At 35.4% G+C, this 20,655-nt stretch overlaps 3 protein-coding genes and 1 long non-coding RNA gene across 4 annotated transcripts; 3 read left to right on the top strand and 1 right to left on the bottom strand.

The window, feature by feature from the left end:
* Positions 1–1,512: 1,512 nt before the first annotated feature.
* LOC111794887 (ABC transporter G family member 15-like) lies at positions 1,513–5,966 on the top strand. The gene is made up of 9 exons (XM_023677067.1): positions 1,513–1,753; positions 2,732–2,811; positions 2,898–3,359; positions 3,438–3,560; positions 3,677–3,808; positions 4,474–4,758; positions 4,835–5,107; positions 5,209–5,316; positions 5,397–5,966. The coding sequence occupies exons 1-9, from the start codon at positions 1,513–1,515 to the stop codon at positions 5,754–5,756; spliced, it is 2,064 nt and encodes a 687-aa protein (XP_023532835.1). The 3' UTR covers positions 5,757–5,966.
* Positions 5,967–6,660: 694 nt separating this feature from the next.
* Positions 6,661–12,102, top strand: LOC111794886 (ABC transporter G family member 15-like). The gene is made up of 9 exons (XM_023677066.1): positions 6,661–7,383; positions 8,524–8,603; positions 8,681–9,142; positions 9,266–9,382; positions 9,691–9,822; positions 9,906–10,193; positions 10,814–11,086; positions 11,220–11,327; positions 11,417–12,102. The coding sequence occupies exons 1-9, from the start codon at positions 7,101–7,103 to the stop codon at positions 11,783–11,785; spliced, it is 2,112 nt and encodes a 703-aa protein (XP_023532834.1). The 5' UTR covers positions 6,661–7,100; the 3' UTR covers positions 11,786–12,102.
* Positions 12,103–12,361: 259 nt separating this feature from the next.
* On the bottom strand, positions 12,362–16,770 carry LOC111794888 (protein RETICULATA-RELATED 4, chloroplastic). The gene is made up of 8 exons (XM_023677068.1): positions 16,006–16,770; positions 15,523–15,591; positions 14,667–14,798; positions 14,529–14,582; positions 14,390–14,434; positions 13,667–13,806; positions 12,887–13,012; positions 12,362–12,737 (listed from the first exon to the last, which is right to left on the bottom strand). Exons 1-8 carry the CDS (start codon positions 16,585–16,587, stop codon positions 12,698–12,700), a joined length of 1,188 nt encoding a protein of 395 aa, XP_023532836.1. The 5' UTR covers positions 16,588–16,770; the 3' UTR covers positions 12,362–12,697.
* Positions 16,771–18,990: 2,220 nt separating this feature from the next.
* Positions 18,991–20,314, top strand: LOC111794885. Its single transcript, XR_002815144.1, has 3 exons — positions 18,991–19,060; positions 19,840–19,905; positions 20,014–20,314. It is a non-coding gene; the product is annotated as an uncharacterized LOC111794885 (long non-coding RNA).
* Positions 20,315–20,655: the final 341 nt, after the last annotated feature.

Genomic DNA, 20,655 nt, shown 5'->3' with positions numbered 1-20,655 from the left:
ATATAAAGATATTACCGACGAACATAAAATATTTACTCTCAAAGTCAGAGCTCCAAACCTCCTACCCCACATATTTTTAAGCCGAAAAAATGAACGAACCACGTGTCTAAGTATATCTTATCCATTTGGCACCATCAAATTAGGTTTTAAATTTGAAAACGAGCTAATTAATTAAATTGCAACGTGGCCAAAATTAACTTGGTGTGGAATTAAAACTTAGAGCTAATCAAATTAGTTGAAATTTATTTTCATTAATTAAAAAAGAAAGTCAGCTATAATAAAGACTTATTTATAAGTATATGGTTGGCTGGTTTGAGTTATTTTCAACTATATTCAAACACTTAATATAATATTAATAAACTCGACAATAATTAATAGATATTTATTCTGGTTAGAAGTTCAAATTTTATTTTCCACATTTATTAGAGTTAAAAAAAAATGATATTTTTAAAATTTAATTTAAATCGTTAAAGTCAATTGAAATTATTTATGTATGGATCTATTAATATGTTTAATATATATATAATAATTAAATTACCGTTTGACTTGACTTATTAAACTGCGTTCATTTTTTAATATATTTGGAGATTTGAAAGTAAATATTTATAAGGTTGAAGTGTATTAAAACTTTATTTATTATTTTAATCTTATAATTATTTAGGGGATATTCGAAGGGTAATGAGAACAATTTGTCAATGGTGACGAGTAATGAACATTTGAACAGTTACTGTTTCTTTCGTGTGGAATGTCAAAAGAAGATTATGAATTAACAGAATTGAGCTCTCGAGACTTTTATCTTTAAACACTTAAACATCGTCTTTGAGGTTGATTTCAAACGTGTCTATTTCAATTATTAATGATTTGCCTACCGAACTTATTAGTTGAGTCATTATAAACTTTTTTTTAGGAAAATTTTGAATTTCTATTAACTAAAATATTTTATCGTTAAAAAATAAAATTATATTTACAAATAATTTGATTTTTTTTTTCATATTTGGAATTATTTGTGATATTCCACGATTTATATATAATAATAAACCAGGGAAAATTTCACTCTCCAGTTAAAATATATAATAATAATAATAATTCATAAAAAAAACATGATTATTTTATTTATTATTATTATTATTTTGCCTGTTTAGGGTGCAAGAAGTGTGCTAACCATTCACTATTTAACAAATTAAATTAAATTTAAATTGTAGAAATAAAAAAAAGGAAATTAAATTTAAGAGGTTCTTCATTAAATATCCCATTTTATTTTATTTAATTATTTAATTATAATTTATTTGTATTTTCTCTCTCATCATTAATCTGGTGTGCACCTCCCTTTGTGGGTGCATTTATAGAGAGCAGTTGTAGTTAGTTGTGGATTCATTTAAAATCCAATAATAAATGATAAAAATATGTAAATTTCACAAATTAATTATTTTTTTTATAATAATAATAATAAAATATATAAATTATTATCCTCTTTCTCCCTATCTTCCATTCTTCTCTGCCTCATTCATCCCCATGGAAATTGAGGACGCCGGAGGAACCCACAGCCATGCCGCCGCCGAGGGGCTGAGACGGGGAGAACAGCGAGGGACTTACCTTGTGTGGGAGGATCTCACGGTGGTGCTTCCGAATTTCAGAGATGGGCCCACCAAAAGAATCCTCAATGGCCTCCGTGGCTACGCCGAGCCCGGCCGGATCATGGCCATTATGGGCCCTTCCGGCTCCGGCAAATCCACCCTTCTTGATACTCTCGCAGGTCTCGCTTCTCTCTCTACAATATTAATTTANATATATATATATATATATATATTAATATTTGAATTAACCTTTTCTTAAGCGATATATATTAATTTCTTAGACTTTTTGTTTCTTTATATATTTATTTATTTATAAAGATGGAGTTACTTTAAATGAGACCAGCACTCAACAGTAAGCATTAAATGTAATTTCACACTTTAATATATATATATATATATATATATATTTTTTTTTTATAAAAAAAAAATGATGAATTTTATATTTTGTCTAAAAAATATATTTAATAATAACTTTAATATAAAAAAATTTAAAAATTAGTTTAACCCGGCCCTAAATTTAGTGGTGTAATAGATTGGTAAACCCTCAGATATGGAACAAATGACTTCAAAGGAAAGAGGAGTCAAGCCTTCTCAAAGAGGCATGAAGGCAGTAAAAAATGACTAAGAGGCATGAAGGCAGTAAAAAATGACTAAGAGGCATGAAGGCAGTAAAAAATGACTAAGAGGAAATGACTAAGAGGCATGAAGTCAGTAAAAAATGACTAAGAGGCATGAAGTCAGTAAAAAATGACTAAGAGGCATGAAGTCAGTAAAAAATGACTAAATGACTAAGAGGCATGAATGCAGTAAAAAATAATTAAGACTCCAAAGGAGTTGAGTCTCGAGTAAGAAGAGACGTGCTTTGTTTGAGGGGAGGTATTGGATGGTGAAAGTCCCATATCGACTAATGTAAGAAATGATCATAGGTTAATAAACAAAAAAAAAATACTCTGTTCATTAGTACGGGACCTTTTGAAAAAGCCAAAAGCAAAGCCATGAAAGTGTTCCAATAAATTTAAACTTAGAGTTTAATTCAGAAGCAACCTCAACTGTTAATTGGAGAAATTTTCTGCGAATGAATCTGTAAGAGAAAAATCAATGTTTAAGACATCAATTGTAAAAAAAAATTAATGTTTGTGGGTTCGTTTATGAATCAGGAAGACTCTCCAAGAATGTGGTAATGACTGGAAACATTTTTCTCAATGGAAAGAAGAGGAAGTTCGGATATGGCGACATTGTAAACGCAAACTCTCTCTGTTTCTTGAAGATCAAACTCCACCATGTATCAACCAAGAAAATCATGATTTCCTTCTTAATTTGCAGGCGTATGTGACCCAAGAAGATGTATTATTGGGAACTCTGACTGTGAGAGAAACCATTAGCTACTCAGCCCAGCTGCGGCTTCCGAGTTCTACGACTAAAGATGAGGTTGATAGCATCGTCCAGGCAACCATTTTGGAAATGGGTCTTCAAGATTGTGCCGATCGAATGATTGGGAACTGGCATCTTCGAGGGATCAGTGGAGGGGAAAAGAAGAGATTGAGTATTGCTGTTGAAATCCTCACGCGACCTCGTTTGCTTTTTCTTGATGAACCCACCAGCGGCCTCGACAGTGCCTCCGCGTTCTTCGTCATTCAATCTCTTAGAAATGTGGCTCACGATGGACGGACTGTTGTTTCTTCGATTCATCAGCCGAGTAGTGAGGTTTTTGCTCTCTTTGATGACCTTTTTTTGCTCTCTGGAGGTGAGGCTGTGTACTTTGGGGAAGCTAAAATGGCTATTCAGGTATGCGCTTTGAGGTTGCAGTTTTGTGCCTATCAACTGTTTGATGTAATGCTTCAGTACTTGTTATCTGTTTTGTAGTTCTTTGCTGAAGCTAATTTTCCATGTCCCAGTAGAAGGAATCCATCTGATCATTTTCTTCGTTGTATAAACTCGGATTTCGATATCGTTACTGCGACGCTCAAGGGGTCTTTAAGTATTCGAGTAAGATGTTTTGAATTGTAGCTGAGTTCAACAAACCTCTGTTGGATTGAATTTCCAGTTTCTGATGTTGTATGGTTTGTTCATTTGTACCTTTGTTCATGACTTTGAAATTGTAGGACATCCCAGAATCATCCGACCCTTTCATGAATTTGGAAACAGCTCAAATTAAGTCGACGCTTGTTGAAAAATATAGGAGCTCAAAGTACGCAAGTAGGGTGAAGGCAAGAATTCGAGAAATATCCACCATTGTAAGTATCGTTTTGATACGTCTAATGTAACAGCTTAAGCCCACCGCTAGCAAATATTGTCCTCTTTTGGCTTTCCCTTTCAGGCTTCCCCTCAAGTTTTTCTAAAACGCGTCTACTAGGGAGAGGTTTCTACACCCTTACAAAGAATGCTCCGTTCTCCTCCCTAACTGATGTGGAATCTTACAATCACCCTCATTCGGGCTAGTGTCTTCGCTGGTACTTGTTCCCCTCTCCAATTAATGTGGGATCTCACAATCCACCCCCCTTCAGAGTCCAGCATCCTCGTTGGCACTCATTCCCCTATCCAATCGATGTGAGATCTCACAATTCACCCACTTTTAGAACCTAGCGTCCTCGCTGATACTCGTTTCTCTTTCCAATCATTGTGGGGTGAATTGTGAGATTTCATATCAGTTGGGAAGGAGAACGAAACATTCTTTATAAGGGTGTGGAAACCTCTCCCTAGGAGATGCGTTTTAAAAACGGTGAGAGGAAGCTTGAAAAGAAAAGCCTAAGGAGAATACAGTGGACTTAAGCTATTACATCTAGTCCTCAAGTCATCAAAAGCCCACAATATATCAGCCTACTAGAAATTGTAGGAGCTTGAAGTACATGAACCGGCAATTGTTTGGAACAAATTGTATGAATAGTTTCATCTTCTTCAGGAGGGACTTGAAGTAGAGAAGGAAAAAGGAGATAAAGCTAGTTGGTTGAAGCAGCTCTCAACATTGACCCGTCGATCATTTGTGAATATGAGTAGGGACGTGGGATACTATTGGCTAAGGATAATTATCTACGTGATAGTCTCCTTATGTGTTGGTACCATCTACTTCGATGTTGGAACAAGTTACACTGCAATCTTGGCTCGAGGAGCCTGCGGTGGATTCATAACTGGCTTTATGACATTCATGACTATAGGGGGCTTTCCATCTTTCATTGAGGAAATGAAGGTAAAAAAAACTCTCCATAAGCTTGAGCTTGGCGTTTCTTTTAGTATATTGAAGTTTCAGTTTCATTCTTCTGCAGATGTTCTACAGAGAAAGGCTCAATGGGTACTATGGAGTTACAGTGTTTATATTGTCAAACTTCCTCTCTTCTTTCCCATTTTTGGTTTCGATTTCAGTCGTTTCTGGGACTATCACCTTCTACATGGTGAAGTATCGCCCAGAGTTCTCCCGCTACGTATTCTTCTGCCTCAATATTTTTGGCTGCATTTCTGTTATAGAAGGATTGATGATGGTTGTGGCTTCATTGGTTCCAAACTTTCTTATGGGAATTATAACAGGCGCTGGAGTCATTGTAAGAACACAATAACATTATGGATTCGGTACCATCTTCTTCATATTTCATGTTTTGCATCTCAACGTACATAACTTTCTTGGTTTCTATTTTCCTTTCAGGGTATCATGATGATGACCTCTGGCTTCTTCCGATTATTGCCCGACCTTCCGAAGCCATTTTGGCGGTATCCTATCTCGTATCTCAGCTATGGCTCTTGGGCACTACAGGTATCATCTTGCTAGGCTTCTCATATCTTCCATTGATGGTTCAATTATGATTTAACTGAGTATCTAAGTTCATTATGCAGGGTGCTTACAAAAATGACTTGATTGGGCTTGAGTTCAACCCATTGATACCTGGCATGCCAAAGTTGAGTGGCGAGTATGTAATCACCAACATGTATGGGATTCCAATAAACCATTCCAAATGGTGGGACTTAACAGCTCTCATGTTCCTTGTTCTTCTTTACCGAATTCTCTTCTTTGTTGTATTGAAATTCAAGGAAAGAGCTTCGCCATTGCTGCGGACAATGTTCACAAAGAAAACTTTGCAACATCTTCAGAGGAGACCTTCCTTCAGGACAATACCGCCTTCTATTTCCTCTAAGAGGCACCAGCCTCTTCACTCACTCTCTTCTCAAGAAGGTCTCAACTCTCCTCTCAACTAGAATCTCCAAGGACAATAACTTGGAAAGCATGTACCTATAACAATGTAACTAATAAAGGTATGTAATTAGCTACAGATCCATATGTCAAGGAAAGGAAAATAAGGAGATAGTAAATATATAGAATTTCATACGATTTACATTGTTCATACTTTGTAATAAATTTATTTTTTCTTTTATTGATTGAACTTATAAAATCTATATTTTTCATCAGTTTTGAATGTCTTAGCCTGCCTTTGTCTTAAGATTGGAAACTGCTTCTGAGCACATCTAAGATAAGATTTATGATTATTCCTAATCTGAGAAGCCCTGATGTGTGTTCTTGTATTTTTCTTCATTGTTTTACAGACTTATTGCTGGTTTTTATAACATAGCAGAACAATAAAGATGGAAGGAATAGATTAAGACCTCACACTGTGAATTCTTCTGAAACTTCAGAGAAATGGAACTTTTTTCCTTAAAGAGAGGAAAAGGGTTCAAAGCTTCCTGTGATAAACAGAGAAATGGAACATTACAAATGGTAGATATATAGTTGGGCGGTACATGAATGAGTAGTGATATGAACCGTAACTCACATCTCCATATAGGCTTGTAGATGAAGAGCTGCAGAAATGCATAATTGACCCATAAATGTTAGCAACTCTGTCACTATTTCTTCCCTTTTATAGCGATTGATGGTTGGGTTTGGTGAGGTATTTACTGTGCTCTGTTCCTTTGTCAACTTTCTACTCTTTTAACACTCAAAGCCATCCAACCATAGCTTGGCTGACTAAGGAAACTGTCCCCTGCTATTAACTCTCACCCACCCACCCACCTTGCCACATGTTAGAAAGAGAGCTGATGATATCTTGAATATACTAAATGAGGTTGCAGGAGTTGTTTGTTCAAAAACAAGAAAACTCAGACACAAATATTCAGAAACTTGAGATACTGCTTGATCATATAGAACTCTTTATGACCACATTAGATATATAATTAGCACACATACTCGTGCATATCCTTAAGATCATAGGTTCAAATCTTCATGACCGGTATATAGAATTAAATGTTGAAGCACATGCGTATTGATGACTCGTACAGTTTGGACTTTCCTTTTTCTGATAACAAATGTAATGTTAAGCCATTAGAACCTAAGCAGCAATAAGTTTGATGGGTTTTCTGATATAAGCGTTTGCCAAGTCATAAATACTTTAAATTGTTTTCAACTGTTTCTAAACCATTCAGTTGCACTTACCACACACATAGCTGAACATCAAGAGAAAACACACAAAAGTTGTAGAAAGAACACACTATAAATGCTGAAGATCAGGAGGAGGAGGGTGTGAGAAGTGTGAGAGACAGACATTCATGGAGATTGAGGAGGAGAGGGCAGATGGGAGATGCTCTGTGGAGGAGGCTGCAAAGAGAGCAGAAGGAAGAAAAGGGAAGTATGGGGAGGCTGCCGCCATTGCTGCTGCTTCTATGTATTTGGTTTGGGAAAATCTGAGTGTTATGGTTCCAAATCTCTGGAATGGACAGAGTAGAAGACTCTTGCTTGATGGTCTCAATGGCTATGCTGAGCCTGGAAGAATCATGGCCATTATGGGTCCTTCTGGCTCTGGGAAATCCACCCTTCTCGACTCCTTAGCAGGTTCTCTCCCTTCTCCTCTTTATCTCTTTAAGCTCTCTGTTTTTTTTTTCTTTTCTTTTATGTTCTTCTTCTTCTTCTTCTGCATATTCTGTGGCCTTGAAACTTATATCATGATTTAGAAACAAGAACTAACATGAACCCATTTATCTAGGCTTGTTTTTGTTCAACTAGAACTAACATAGCCTAAAGGAGACCTTTTCAATCACTTTGATTTTGTTCAACTATTCCATTTTCAGTTCTCAGTTTTCGGAAAGTTGGGTTAGTTTCATCCAAAATTGTCGTAGAACCTTGCCATCAACAATGTTTTTAAACCATAGATTACTAGAGAAAGAACTTGTGATCAACAATGTATCTTAAACCCTGAATAGAAAAAACTTGAAATTTGAATAGAACCCAACAAACCCAGTGGATAATTAAAGCCGCATGGCATCACATGAATATTTAATATTTGACCCACTTTTTGGTGCTTTAGTGCTAAGCTATATTCCCTTGGTTGCCCATCTTTTCCAAAATTTGAGCAACTTATTCATTACACTTTGGTTTAAGTGCGTAGCGATATAGATGTTTTCAGACATTAAATGTGTAGGAAAAACCAATGCGATTTGGGTTCTATCTCTCATCTCTCAACCAAACTTGTCATCTATCTATTGGCTTTGTGGGTGGGCACAACTCATTTCTTTTCAGTATCAGATTCAGAGCTATGACAGACAGGACCATCTATGTAGTACTTTACCCACAAAAATATTATATGAAACTTTGATCTTAGTTTTCATAAAGGGGTAGTTGTAAATAGTCTACATTATAAATAAATAAATAAATGATCCCGTCAAACTTTGCCTTTATTTAAAAAATATTCATATTCTTTCAAAAATCGTAAAAGTTGTAATCTAACTTCTGTCGTTTCATTAATATTTCAAGAGTAGAAACCTTGTTAGAATGTTGAATGAAAAATTAATTTGTCGAAATGTCGCTCTTTCAAACTTAACCAAGATAAACATTTTAGCCACAGTCGTTTCAAGTCATCATTACGTATTCTTTCTAACGTTATAATAGTAGTTTTGAAACGTTTATGAAAATTATATAACATTGAGTTATTCAAATGCTTAATATGAGAGACATACCCCCAATCCTTTTTTGCAGGTCGATTGGCACAAAATGCTGTCTTGACAGGAAATGTTCTTCTGAATGGAAAGAAAAGAAGGCTGGATTATGGCATTGTGGTTAGTATTAATATGCAGTTCATCAACCAAGTATGAGCTTTTGATTGTTATTTTTTTAATTTTCTCCAAAATTTCAGGCCTATGTGACCCAAGAGGATACAATGTTGGGGACTCTGACAGTAAGAGAAACCATATCATATTCAGCCAATTTGAGGCTTCCAAGTTCTATGACCAAAGAAGAAGTAAATGATATAGTGGAAGGAACGATATTGGAAATGGGTCTCCAAGATTGTGCTGAGAGGATCGTTGGAAACTGGCATTTAAGAGGCATAAGTGGGGGCGAAAGGAAACGATTAGGCATTGCATTGGAAATCCTCACCAGACCAAGCCTGTTGTTCCTTGATGAACCAACCAGCGGCCTCGACAGCGCTGCTGCTTTCTTCGTTGTTCAAGCTCTTAGAAGCATTGCTCATGATGGAAGAACTGTCATCTCTTCGATCCATCAGCCCAGCAGCGAGGTTTTTGCTTTATTTGATGACCTTTTTCTTCTTTCAGGAGGCCAAGCTGTTTACTTTGGAGAATCAAAAATGGCAGCTCAGGTAAAAGATTAAATTAACAGCTGATGAATGTTTTAAAACATATTCTAAGATCATTGTAGAACACTTTCAAGCAGAATCCAACTGAGAAAATCTCATAAACTAAATATGTTTCTGGTTTTGAAGTTCTTTGCTGAAGCAGGATTTCCATGTCCAAGGCAAAGAAACCCTTCTGATCACTTCCTTCGCTGTATTAATTCAGACTTCGACGCAGTCAATATGGCTTTAATGATTTCTCAAAGAGTAAGGGCTTCCAAGCTACTAACTACTTACGGTTTTAAAACGTGTCTGCTAGGGAGAGATTTCCACACCCTTGTAAGGAATGTTTCGTTCTCCTCTCCAACTACCGTGGGATCTCACATTTATCTTCATAAGTTGATAAGTCTGATTATTTCATAGCTACATATAAATGAGTGATTGTTATGCACTTCACGATATGGATATCGAATCTAACAAGCTTAAAATCACACACACCAGAAAGAATACTCAATTTTTTCTGCTATCATATGCTAAACTTTCGGATTTACCATTTTCTGTTTCTATTACTTCAGGAAAACCAAAAACCAGTAGACCCTTTATCTAAGTTTTCAACGGCAGAGATGAAAGCAAGACTAGTTGAGAAATACAGATGCTCAGAGCAGGAAGCCAAAATGAAAACTAGGATGAGAGAGATATCAGAAATGGTAAGCCAACAGTTTATGAACATTCCATTTACATAATGCTTTAAATTCAAACAACGATCTTAATAGTTGCAGTTTTGATGCAGGAAGGACTTTCTATGACTATTAAGAAATGTGGAAACCATGCTAAATGGTGGAAGCAACTCTCAACATTGACTAGAAGATCAACGGTGAACATGTCCAGAGATTTGGGATACTACTGGATAAGAATTATTGTCTACATACTATTATCTATATGTGTGGGCACGATATTCATGCATGTTGGTACAAGCTATGTTGATATCTTTGCAAGGGCATCTTGTGCTGCATTTGTTTCTGGATTCATGACTTTCATGTCCATTGGAGGCTTTCCATCGTTCATTGAAGAGATGAAGGTATAGATTACCTCCATGTTTTGTTCCAAAATTTCACAGCCTTTTATATAGTTTTATGGAACCCATTGAATAGCTTAATGCCCATTAGAAACTTGTGTAGAACAAGAAGCACCGGGTTAAATTGGGTAAGGAAGGAAACTGGAATTGAAATTGTTGCTGCCAGGAGTATTAGATTGATGAAATGTTGGGCTAACTTTGTGAGAGGGGAACGAAGCATTCCTTATAAGGTGTGGAAACCTCTCCCTAGTAGATTCCTTATAAGGGTGTGGAAATCTCTCCCTGATAGACTGCATTTTAAAATATTGAGAGGAAGCCTACAAAGGAAAGCCCAAATAGACAATATCTGCTAGTGGTGGATTTGGACAATTACAAATGGTATTAGAGCCAAACATCGAGCGGAGTGCCAGCGAGTGGGGTGGATTGTGAGACTTCACATCGGTTGGAGAGGGGAACAAAGGGGAACAAAACATTCCTCATAAGTGTGTGGAAATCTCTTACTAATAGACGCATTTTAAAACTGTGAGGGAAAGTCCAAATAGGACAATATCTGGTAGTGGTGGGCTTAGGCTGTTACAAACTTCCATCGTTTTGATATTTGAATACATATTTTTGTAAAACAGGTATTTCACAAGGAAAGGCTGAACGGGCATTATGGGATTGTTGTATACACGCTATCAAATTTTCTGTCTTCATTCCCATTCTTAGCTCTCATGTCTGTTGCTTCTGCAACAATAGTATTCTACATGGTCAAATTTGAAACCGAGTTCTCTCGTTACGTCTATATCTGCCTTGACCTGCTGAGCTCCATTGCAGTTGTAGAAAGCGCCATGATGATTATTGCTTCCTTGGTTCCCAACTTTATGATGGGTGTCATTATTGGAGCTGGTTACATTGTAAGACGACCATTACTATTTCATCTTTTCATGAACACTTCGAAACAAAATCTCTTAAAAACTCTACTTTTTGTTCCTTTTAATGAATGACAAAATGAAATAAGTGAAAATGGCTTAACTGTGATCTGTGCAGGGAATCATGATGATGACTTCTGGTTACTTTAGGTTTGTGCCTGATCTTCCCAAGGTGTTCTGGCGTTACCCAATATCATACATTAACTATGGCGCCTGGGGTTTACAGGTACTTCTAGCTTCTTTAGCTAAAAAAAACACTTATTTGGAGAGAAATAAGTATATTATGAGATTTGGGATTGTTGTATTCAAATGCAGGGAGCGTACAAGAATGACTTGATAGGGTTGGAGGTCGACTCTCAAATTGGAGGAGGTCCTAAAGTAAAAGGAGAAGTGATCCTTGAAATGTTGCTAGGATATCAAGCTCATCACTCCAAATGGTGGGATTTAGCAGCTGTGTTAGTCATTCTAGTTGCTTTCAGGCTTCTCTTTATTTTGATCCTCAAGTTGAAGGAGAAAGTTTCACCTTTTTTTCAAACACTCTACGCCAAGCAGACTCTACGACGTATCGGTGAGCCATCCTTGGCTACGAGAAAATCAAAACTGCCACAGTTCCCTTCTAAGAGACATCACCAACCTCTTTATTCATTGTCTTCTCAAGAAGGTCTCAACTCACCAATCAACTGAAAGGGAAGGGATAGATCAACTACATTCATACGGTAACATGGGATATAAGAGTTTAAACTACCCAATTGATTGGAAAGGAAATACAAACATAGACACTTTTTAAGCTTTTGTTTATGATGGGATAAAAATGTGCTCTGTTTTAGCTTGCCTTGAATGGCTTGGTGGTTCAGGAGGTGGTGAAGTTGGTTTTGACGTTTTCGGTATTTACTCAATTGCCACAATAACAAACCAGATGTTTAATTTTACTCAAAAGTGCCTCCTTATCAAAAGTGTTTGACAGTGTTTTCATTGTGCTCATCAATCTATCACTTTTTGTACTTGGTTTCACTTCTAAAAATGCTTTTAAAGCCCTCAAATCAGAAGGAATCTCAAGTGTATGTAGCCTTTTTCCAAGTACTTTTAGGTTACTTGAACATGATATGATAATAAGTAGACCATAATCGAGCATACCTTCGGCATTGGCGAGTGGCGACCGAAAAGGCACTGTCAAGTACATACTAAACACGCTCTCAGAAAAAAATAATTTTCATAGAAAAACAAAACAAACCAGAAACAACCATGATATAGAAGCAAACATAACAAATGATTTGATAATTACTTTCATAGCTCCATTCATGGAAGCTTATCAAAATGTTCTTTTAACCCGAACTAAGTTCACTATACTTTATTGTTATTCCCATCTGTTCCGATACCTTAAAAGCACAGAAATAGTGAAAGAAAAGAAAAGCGGAAAAAATGACAGAACGAGAGAAACAATGAAAAGTGAAATATAACCAAAACCAAAACCAAAAAAACGTCACAATGGATCTTGTACTGCAAATAAGGAAATTAAACAACTCTTAATTGTAAACTGGAACCTTCCTCGCGTTCATTTGAAATGCCTACTTTAAAGCAAACCAAGCGAATTAGCCTTCACTTCTGAATTCCTATAAAACGGGCATAGTCCACCCACCTGGCAAAGCAAGTTTATACAATGTGAGTTAAAATAGAGAAAGGCAAGCGATCACGTTTTAAAAAATAATAATAATAATAAAGAAACCAATTTTCATAGAAAAAATACAATAAGAAATCACATTTTTAATAGAGATGTGAAAATCTTACAAGAGTGAACCAAGGAATGTGTTTCCTGTTCTAACAGCAAAACAAAGTGCGCTGAGCATGAGCTTGTGCTTGTGTAACAAGGGCTCCAAAATTCGCTGTTCTATTACACCAGCCAGAACTTGATACCTACAAAATGAAATATCCCAGTTATAAGAAAAGCTCGGAAATGGATGAGCCCACAACATCAGGGTAGAAGAGAGCAAGACCAGCAGGTCAATCTTTTTTAAACAGCAGCAATCAAATCAATATTAAGCAAATTTATTCTAAGTTTCACAGTAGGCAATCGAAATTACAGTGTAATCATTACTTTTCATCACAAAGATATCCATTACAATTTGATTATATCACCTTCGGCGCATCATTCTTCTAACTAAAATACTGCCCTAGCAAATGCTTCATCCATCCCTCATTTTTCCTTTTCATAAGGATCTCAATTCTGGTTTAACCTCCCTTGCATTCTAATTTGTATAATAGTACTGTACACAAGTAACTTGTATTTCAAAGTTTTCAAGATAAAGACCAAAACCTGAAATCTCAAATGAATACCAATCACACCAAAGAGTGCAATAAGTCTCCACTTTTAGGAAACGTTAGCATATAATATTTGTACAACAAAGAGTACGCAAAAAGGCTACAGATGCAGTGGTAAGCCAGGGTAAGAAAACCCACCATATACTGTTTCTAAATATAATTTATGGTAGCACTTTCTCAAAAAGGGGATTCATTCTAAATATAATTCATGGTCACATACAACAAGCTATAACTGCAGAAAACCAATACCTGAGGTTGCTGGAGACAGCCATATAGACACCGTAACCAACACTGGTGGAAAGTATAGGCACATTTTCCACTTCAGCTGCAGCATTCTTATCAATGGCCTTCCTTGCATTGATTACAGTATTTGTAACAGCTGTGCCAACCTATACAAAGAGCATAACGAATTAGTTTCTGCAAAGTTTATTCAAAAGACAAACACCCCAGGTGTTGCAGGTAGTGGCTGAAGAAACAAGAATCCCAAAAGGAGGTCTGATGGTTACTGCTGGGGCTATAAAACAAGCGTTCATATTGTTCATATGAGCTAAGATGGGTCCCACTTAACATGATGATTGAAGTGTAGCAAGAAAGGGACACAATGTAAAATAATATGAACTTAAAGAAGAACAACGGGTCGGGCAATAAGACCCCATGGTTCACCGTTCAAAAATTTTCAGCCCAGACTCCCAATCTTCAAAGGACTGCATTACTAGTTAAATTCAGGGGACAAAAGAATTCTGAGGAAAAAGGGAAGAGCTAGAAGTCAGCCAGATACCTATTGATCTAAGGCCAGACACAGGACCAAAATTTGAAATTTTTATGGTGACAGGTGGTAAAAAACAAGCGACCATTTTCCTATGACAGATGACTCCAGCAGCAAAAGAAGCCATAAAAGATGACTAGACAATGACGTGATACAAAAGACCCTAAGAATTTCGGAAACTCAAGGGGAGACATTTGACAATGTACCAGTGATGAAGTCGTGCCAACTGCAAAAAGCTTAGCTCCATTGCGCTGCAAAAGTACCCACAGAAAACATAATAAGTTGATTTTGCATTTTCTTCTAAATATATAAAATTGATGCAAAATTTACCAAAAGTTCTCATACCGCTATTGCACCAAATCTCTGTAATAATGAATACGAAGTTCCAGAGAGAGCAACCTAAAACAGAACAAGAATTTAGTTCTCGCAATCCTCAAAAGAAAGGTTCAGCAAAGATCCAATTAATCCATGAGAATGAAAGACCTGGAAAGCATTATCAGGACATCCATGGAAAAACTTTGCAATAGCTCCTGCACTAACTGAAAGTGGTGGTCGGAGAGAAACAGTCGGAGCAGGAAGATAAACAAGCATGAAATCAGCAATAACCGCCATTACCTAAACATATGTACTTGTCAATAGATTTGCTTCGAATGATATCTTTCTCGACAAAAAGAGCATGTGCTCTTTCAAGAGTTAAGAAAGAACATAATTACTAATTTTCAAATCAAAACTGCAAATACCCTAAAACATTAGTTAGTCCCACTTGTCTGAGCCAAATACCAGATTGACCATTTTACAAAACAGAACATCTGCACATATTCACAACGCTCCAAGAAACAACTCCCTGTCCTTACTATGTTATACAAAGGAATTCAATCATTGCATTAGACTAATTGCTCTAGTATTCCAGCCTTGTGTCTAACCATCTTCTACCGGTGACAATAGACAAGTACTTAGAAATGATTGCTTATCTTAAACAGTGAGATGCCATCACAAATTTATAGCCATGACTGACGATGACCACACTTTTAGTTTTTGGATCACCAACTCCTTTATCCATTATAGATTCTCCAACAATCAAAGTCCACCGGTTGCTGGCAGAATTACACTTCCACTCTTTAATTGTTAGATGCATGTGGGGATGAAAAGTTTATCTGACAATTATGAAAGTGGTAACCACTCTGTTTTAATCACTCCCAAAATTTTCTCTTTTGATTAAGGAAAACGGGATGACATCATCTGACAGCAGAGTAAGCGAGAGCGTATAAGTGCTCTAGTGCTATCACTTAGACGTGCAAATGAAATGTAAAATATTTGATGAGTAACAACAGGGTTATACCACATCAGCGAAAACAATCTCGAGCTCATCAAAAAACTTTTCCCTTCGGCGCTCATACTCAGCAGCAGTCTGAAAAATAAATTACGAAAATTAACTGCAGGTAAGGGAGAGGAAAGAAGGGGGTGAGATTTACAATAAGCTAAAAGTAAAACGCATCAAAGGAAAGGATCAATCAAATTTCAAGGCCAGTGTCCTAAGATGATATCGTTTAATGCAGGTATGCATGCAAAACGGAAGTAGAAAGCCCCAACGAAAAAGTCAGATCAAATAGCCTAAAACATCACAGTTCAAGGTCAATAGTAAAATTTGAACATGTACAATAGATGGCCAAGAAATAGAAAAAAGATGGGAGGGGAAAGATTTCTATATTTGTCGGTAAAAGCGAAGAACAAAATAAATGCAATAAAAGAAACGAGAAGATCCGTATAAATTATAAAGGGCATTTTTACTGATCCGGAACATGAGAGTGAGTGAAAAGAAAACCTTAGTGAAGACCCCAACGCCGCATTCCATCCCGACCTTCGCTAGAAACAAATCGTCCGCCAACAGGCGCTCCTTGAATCCACCAAACTGCATCAGCCATCGCATGATAGCAGACTTCTCAAGCTCAAAAAACTTCGTGATCACCGATCCAGGGATTCGACCGGCCTCGATCGCGGCCACCAAATCCTTCGGCAGGCATTCCAGTGATCGGCCAGCCTCAGCCAACACCAAAAGCGCCTCCGCCTTGTTCTTATCACCAGCATTTCCAGAGCCACCTTCATTACCATGATCATCACCGCCCCCGCCTCCTCCGCCGCGCGAAGAAAAGTTACCGCCGTCAGAACCACCACCTCCAGAAGAAGACACCAAAAACATCCGTCGACGGTTACTTAGATCGCATCTGTCATGTCGACGAGTGAGAAACATACCATTGGCCTTGATACCGGCAGTCAAGGAGGTGAAAGCAGGGGAAGCGGAGATGTGCAAGTGATGCAAATGCGACGGCGATGACTGAAAACAACGATTCTGATTCAATTTAGAAAGAGACAAAGAAGCCGGATTGGTGAAAGCGGCAGAAGCCATCGCGAAAAATCTCTCTTCTCCCTTCTCTCTTATTCTCTCCCTCTCTCTCTCTTTCTTCCCGTCGGTCGGTGGCGGAGGAAGTCTGAGTTTCAGACGGCACAGTGAAGTAGGTGGGCGGGCGTTAAAACTTAGAGAGCAGAAAGAGCCATTAGGGGTTTCTGTTTCCTGAGTCAAAAGCCTAAATAAACAAATAAACATAAATGTTTATTATTTTCCTCAAAAATCCACTTCCTCAATTGGCACACGCGCGCTAACCATGAACTTCCAGCGCGTGAGGGCATTTTGGGAAGTCTGTTTTTTTTCTTTTGATATAAAAACTAAAAATTAAAAAAAAAGTGCTTGTTCGGTAATATCGCTACCCTAACACCATGCAGTGCACGTGCGAGAATGTCTCTTAATTACCGAATTGTCCGTACCTCAACTGTCTCACACTTATTTTTAAAATTAAAATTTTTAATTTTTTCGTTGCTAAAACATATTCACCATAACATAATAAAAATAATATTTATAAATACATAAAAATTACATTTGTCATTAGTATTTACTCACCCATTACTGTATTTATTGATTTTTATTATAAATTTTCACGTTCATAAAATTTACTTTTTATCTCTAAATCGAAATTATAATATGTTACAATCTAACGTATTTATAGATTTTCCATTTATTCAATTATAAACGTGTGTTTAGTATGAAATTTATAATTTTTTTTAAAAAAATAAAATAAGTTTCGTTAGTAATGGGTAATTTTTGGGAAAGTTATTATAAATTTTATAAAAATCGCAATATATTTATGTTTTTTAATTCTCCGAAACGATATCAAAATTACTTTTTATAACCGTTTCTGCTAATTTATGATATACGTGAATATGTTACGGACAAATTTACGAGAGTATATGATTATGAATGTGCTATGGACAACTTTAGAACGGGGTTCCCAAAACCTTGGAAGGTCATACCTTGTCGATAAATGACGTGGCATTATGCTTCTTCGGATTGCCCGTGAAATTTTCACATGGGAGTATATGATTTTTTAAATTACGTATTAGAAATGAATAAAACGACAATAAAATTAAGAAAACGACAATAAACCTTATTGCATGCGGACTCATCGAATGCCAACGTCAGGTGAATACGATATGCTTTGAAAATGGCATTATAAAAAACCCCGTTATTTTGCCAGTCACGTCATGTCGTTTTCTAAAAACCAAACAGCATTCCCTTTTTTTTTTAATATAAATTGATTAACAAACTATTTCTACAAGTAAAAATAATAAAATAATAGTGGTAGTATATCAATTGACACCCGATTTTATTTAAAAAAAGTCAATATAAATAAAATTAATTGAGTATAAATCAAACTATTTTCGTCATATATTGATGTTAAATTCTTTTTTTAAAATATTTATGGAAATATACGACGTTAATTAAAAACAAAAGGTAAAGAATCGACCATTTTCATTAAAAATTATAATAATGGTATATTTAAAAGTTTAAAATGTCGTTGAAATTTTTAAAAATTTATAAGTATTTTATCGACACTAGTAAAATTAATAATATTTTTATTAATGTAAAGTATTTTATCGACCAAAATCTTTATTGTACGTGCCAATAAATATTCTTAAATTCAAAAGACGACAGACAAAATTAAATAGAATATTTTAGAATGGTCAAACAATTATACCTAACATTAGTTAGAGATATTTATATAAATATCCTTAAAAAATAAAACTTTAATATTTAATATTTACTCAAAATAAGTCATTATGGTAACATTATATTATTTATATAAATTAAAATTTTTATGGGTTAAATTGGATTCAACGATTAAAACAATTTAATTAATTTATTATTATTATTATTAAATTGGATTGAATTTATTATTTAATAAGGGTTGTTTGAGTTAAAAAATTTGTACATCGGTACAGTTTAAAATCCGTCTCAAATTCATCTTAATCCAAAAATACCCCTAGCAAACTAGCACTTAGATAAACACAATACACGTGAATTAAAGTATACGAAATTACGAATATTATTATCTTGCTATTATATTTTAAAGTTTATTCGTTAATATACAAAAAGCGATAAATATTTAAAAAAAAAATTAAATATATATAAAACGTTGGGAGTAATAATGCAAATCCAGATGCCTTACATGCCCAAAAAAATAACAAAGTCAAGAGAGTAAAAACACAGAGATTCAGGGGGTGTGATTCAGTGCTACACATCACACCGTAGAAGACAAAACGAGACAGTGATGATTGCCATCAAACGCCTTCATTAGCCCAACATCTCCATGTACTTAAATCCTGGCCCTTCATTTTCTTTCCCCATCAAGAAAAGTCTCTCTCCCTCTCTGAGCCATTTTCATGTGATATAAACCCTTTTCTTCTCACCATATTCACACTAAGAAGTCCTAAGAGAAAGAAGAAAAACCCTATTTGCTGCTTGGGAGAGGGAAGGTGAAAGAAAGGTGAGTTTGGATTATAAGCTCAATTTTAATTTATTTTCTTAATTTTCCTCGATCCCGATTCGAGTTTACTGGACTCGAACATTTGGTCTCTTGATCAAGAGTATATGTCTTAACTAGTCGAACGGAAACGGGACATGGGTTATGAATTTTACTTGAATTAAGCTTATATTTTGTGTTTATATGATATTTTTTAGTTTATTTAATATTTTATTAGTGATGTTTTTGCATAAATATGGTGTAATTAATTAAATAAAATAAATTAATTAATTAAAACATGCTTTTAAGTTTATGAATTTAATTTTATTTGTTAATGTCGTCTGCAACATGACACGTGCGAGGCATGCCTCGTGTTCCGTCTTTTTTGAGGCCATCTCAGAATCGTGTTGGGCTGTTTCTGTTTAATATCATCGAAAACGTTAATGGGCCGAGCCCAAATAAATTGCAATTTTTTATATAATTCCTACAAAATATAATTCCACTGATTTTAATATACAATTTTTAAAACTTTATTTGAGCAATAATTGTTTAGCGCATTTTAGCGCATTTTGGCGCATTTTAGCGCATTTTAGCGCATGTTAGCATACTTTAGAATGGTAATTTTGGATGAAAATGCAATAAATGCAGTTGTTTTCAATATTTTTTTAGTTATGTTAGAAAGAAAGATGAGATGGACGGACGTTATTTCTCTGTTGAGCTTGCATGAATGTTTAGATGATGTAATGATTGTGATACTCGAGCTATAGATTTTCTCCTAAACCAATGCTTTTTTTATTCCTCAGCTCCATTCGAAGTAAATTACTTTAACGAATAAATGGATCCAATCAGCTCAAAAATTGACCCATCAGGTGTGTCTTATTTATTAATTTTGACCTCTAAAAACATTACTTTTTCGAGTTCTTACGTTTTTCGTTTAATACAATATTAGAGTATACGATGCTTATTTGTGCATGTAGAGTTCAAGCCTGGAGGTTCAGAACTCGAGGTCTTGCAGAAAGAGGTCGAGGAAAAAACGAAGAAAATTAAAGAGATGAAGAAGGAGATTGAAGCAATAAAAATGTGGTTGGAGGAGAAGAAAGGTTCAAGGGAAGAGATAGAAAGTTTAAAGAGATTATGTGAAGAATACAACAGCTTGAGAAAGGAATACTATGAAACATTGGGCAAACAGACAAGGGAATCCTAGGAATTGTGTAATTAATGACCATATACTATAATTATTAATGTCTATTTGCATGCTGTTTAAATTATTATTAAAATCAAATTAATTTTTTTTAATTTATTATTTAAAATTTGACCAACCAACAGCTAAAAAATATATATGTTTTGTAGTTAATGTTTTTTTCCTACCAAAAATAATTTTGTTGGGATAAATTTTTTCCGAAGCTCTTAATATTAGGCCAAATGGTGGCCCCACACCACATCTGCTCCAATACTAATAATTCATATAGACTTTTTCACCCTCTCAATAATTTGCAATAAATATGGCCTCTAAAATTGAACTTAATAATATATTCAATAAAATTTTATTTACAAAATTTTTATTTATAGTAACTTATTAGTTTGTATTAAATTTCTCATTTTAGATTAATAAAAAAATC

This window comes from Cucurbita pepo, chromosome LG05 (assembly GCF_002806865.2).
Source record: "Cucurbita pepo subsp. pepo cultivar mu-cu-16 chromosome LG05, ASM280686v2, whole genome shotgun sequence".
NCBI classification, from domain to species: domain Eukaryota; kingdom Viridiplantae; phylum Streptophyta; class Magnoliopsida; order Cucurbitales; family Cucurbitaceae; genus Cucurbita; species Cucurbita pepo.
This window is presented reverse-complemented; position numbering and strand designations above follow the sequence as displayed.